The sequence below is a fragment of the Lipotes vexillifer genome, unplaced genomic scaffold, assembly GCF_000442215.2.
Source record: "Lipotes vexillifer unplaced genomic scaffold, Lipotes_vexillifer_v1.1 scaffold1718, whole genome shotgun sequence".
In the NCBI taxonomy this organism is placed as follows: domain Eukaryota; kingdom Metazoa; phylum Chordata; class Mammalia; order Artiodactyla; family Lipotidae; genus Lipotes; species Lipotes vexillifer.
Genome location: NW_006783672.1, coordinates 79,801 through 82,149, shown reverse-complemented (window position 1 = coordinate 82,149; position 2,349 = coordinate 79,801). Strand labels below are relative to the sequence as shown.

Below are 2,349 nucleotides of genomic sequence, written 5' to 3'. Positions count from 1 at the left end.
CAGAGGCGGCAGGAGGCCCTGAGGGAGGCGGTAGGCCCCCCGCCCTGGAGTCCCTGCTCGGCCCTCTGCCCACTGCAGCCAGTCTGGGCATCTCGGACTCCATCCGAGAGTGCATCTCCTCCCAGAGCCGGGACCCTAGTGAGTGCCCAGGGACTGGGGGAGCAGGGGGGATGGAGAGATGGTGGAGGGCTCCTCTGGGTGGGTGGGGTGGGGTTTCCAGGCTTAGGTCGTCCCCCGCCTGCCTGTGGGAGTTGGAGGTGCTGCTTCTGAGGGGCCTCCTAGAAGGGTGGGCTTGGGAGGGGCACTGCCAGCTCTGCTGCAGGCTGTCTGAGCAATCAGTGACCCCAGCTGTGCTGACGCCTGAATGCCACAGAGCTTGTCAGCATCTCCAGGACCCTCCTCCGCTGACCAGAGCCCTCAGTTTGGTCGGGCTGTGGCTGGAGGCTCCATCCTGCCCCTGTACAACTCGGGAGGCCTCAGTGCAGAGGCCACATGCTACAGAGGGGCCACGGGGACAGACTGGCATCCCCTGCCCGCACCTTTGCACCTAACCTGGTGGGAAAGTGTCGGCCAAAGGCGGCACCTCCACTGGTCGGACGGATGTCACTTGCTGGGCTCCAGTGCCTGCGGTGCTGGGGTGCCTGTGCAGGGGCCCAGCTGTTCCTCCCCCGGGGGGGCCTGGTGCGCAGGCAGCTCCAGGAGGGCGGTGGGTTTGGTCTTGTCGCAGTTTCACCGTAAGGTGGGCCCTGCCTCCTCTCCTCTGGGCACCAAGGGCTTGGCGTCTGTGTGCAAGGAACCTCTGTGAGAGGGACGCTGCTCAGGTGTTCCTCCCGTGCCCTGTGGCTGGGCATGGCGAAGGGCGTTCATGCGCCTACCCTGGTGGCAGTGGTGGTCTAGAGGGGAGAGGGATGTGACACAGACCCAGCCCATCAGTCAGGTACATGGGGGTTGTACCCCAAAGGGGCTGCCTTATGAGTGGAACCCGGGGCAGGTCCCACAGTGCACTGAGCAGAGGGCATGTGCAAAGGCCCTGAGGCAGCTGGGGGGCCCTGCGACCTGGACAGAAAGAGGCCAAGCTAGCTGGCTGGAGCTGAGAGAGCAAGGGGAGCGAGGCTGACCGCAGAGGGGCGTGGGGGTGTGTCCGAGCGCCCAGCCTCAGCCGCGAAGCAGCAACGTGACAGGAGAGCATCCCCGACAGCCTGCTGGCAGGAGAGCATTCCCGGTTCCCGTCGGGCTGGAACCAGCAGGACGGGGCAGAGAACCGTCCGGATGACGAGGGGCAGCCCACGGGAGGGGCAGCCCCGGTTTATGGGCCGTGCAGGTTGTGCTGTTGACCAGTGGGGGCAGGAGGGTGGTGGCCGACAGGTTTTGGGGGTGTCCTGAGCATGGTCCCGGAAGGCTCCCTGAGGCCCCCTCTCCTGGGCTTGTTGATCTGAAAAGCGCTCTGTACGGGGGAGTGTGAGGACTGGAAGGTCTTCCGAGTTAGCATCGCGCCTCCTCCGCAAGGCGCTGGGGTGTCGCCCTGGCCTGTGCCCCGCACTCGCAGGAATGGGGCCGAGACGGGAGGAAGCAGGTGCTAGAAGCCCTTGGCCGCACCCCCGAGTCCTGAGACGGCCCAGGTGATGTATGCGCTCGTTTAACTGGACGTCGGCCCTAAATGCCAGGCTGTGCTTCCCTCTAGAAGATGCTTCTGGGGACGGTGAGCTAGACCTCAGCGGCATTGATGACCTCGAGATTGACAGGGTAAGTGCCGTGAGCTCTCAGTGGCCTTTCCGGGGGTGCTGGTTGGGGTTCTTGGGGTGCCAGGCTGCGCCCCGTTGGGAAGCTCCTGTGGGCTGGGGGCACAGCTCCATATCCCCCTGGGCCTGTCGTCGTTTGGACGGGCTCTTAGCAGTTTGTCCAGCAGTGCTTGTTCCCTGGCAGGCGGGAAGCCTTTCCCCTGATTTGTCACCAATCACCTTGTGCCTGAGGCCACCTGCGTGTTCTTAAGTCGGCGTCTTGAGCCCTCGCCTCAGTTCCTTCTCTGGGACCTATGTCCCTACGCTCTGGCTGGCCTGGCTCCCGTGCCCAGGGGGACTGCGAACTGCCAAGAGTCGGGGGGCGTTGGCTGCGGGGCTGGTTCATGGATGTGGCCCTCAGGCTGGCCTGGAAAGGGTGAAGGACGCCGAGGTGTTAGCCGGGTCTCCACACTCGTTCCGTCTTGGGTCGGAGGCCTGCTTCCTGACCAGTGTGTATGAAGGGGAGCACGTTGGCAGAGCTGAGCTCTGGGTGTGCCCTCTGACTGTGACGCTGCACTCTGCCCCAGTACATCCTGAACGAGGCCGAAGCCCGCGTGAAGGCCGAGCTGTG

The 2,349-nt window shown here is 64.8% G+C and overlaps 1 protein-coding gene across 1 annotated transcript in view; it reads left to right on the top strand.

The window, feature by feature from the left end:
- BRF1 (BRF1 general transcription factor IIIB subunit) overlaps positions 1 to 2,349 on the top strand; it is a 70,504-nt gene that overhangs the window by 62,211 nt on the left and 5,944 nt on the right. The window contains 4 exon segments of the mRNA XM_007456369.1: positions 1 to 138; positions 1,682 to 1,743; positions 2,306 to 2,346; positions 2,348 to 2,349. The exon segment at positions 1 to 138 is cut by the window's left edge and continues 138 nt beyond it; the exon segment at positions 2,348 to 2,349 is cut by the window's right edge and continues 36 nt beyond it. Coding sequence (XP_007456431.1) covers positions 1 to 138; positions 1,682 to 1,743; positions 2,306 to 2,346; positions 2,348 to 2,349 — 243 coding nt within the window.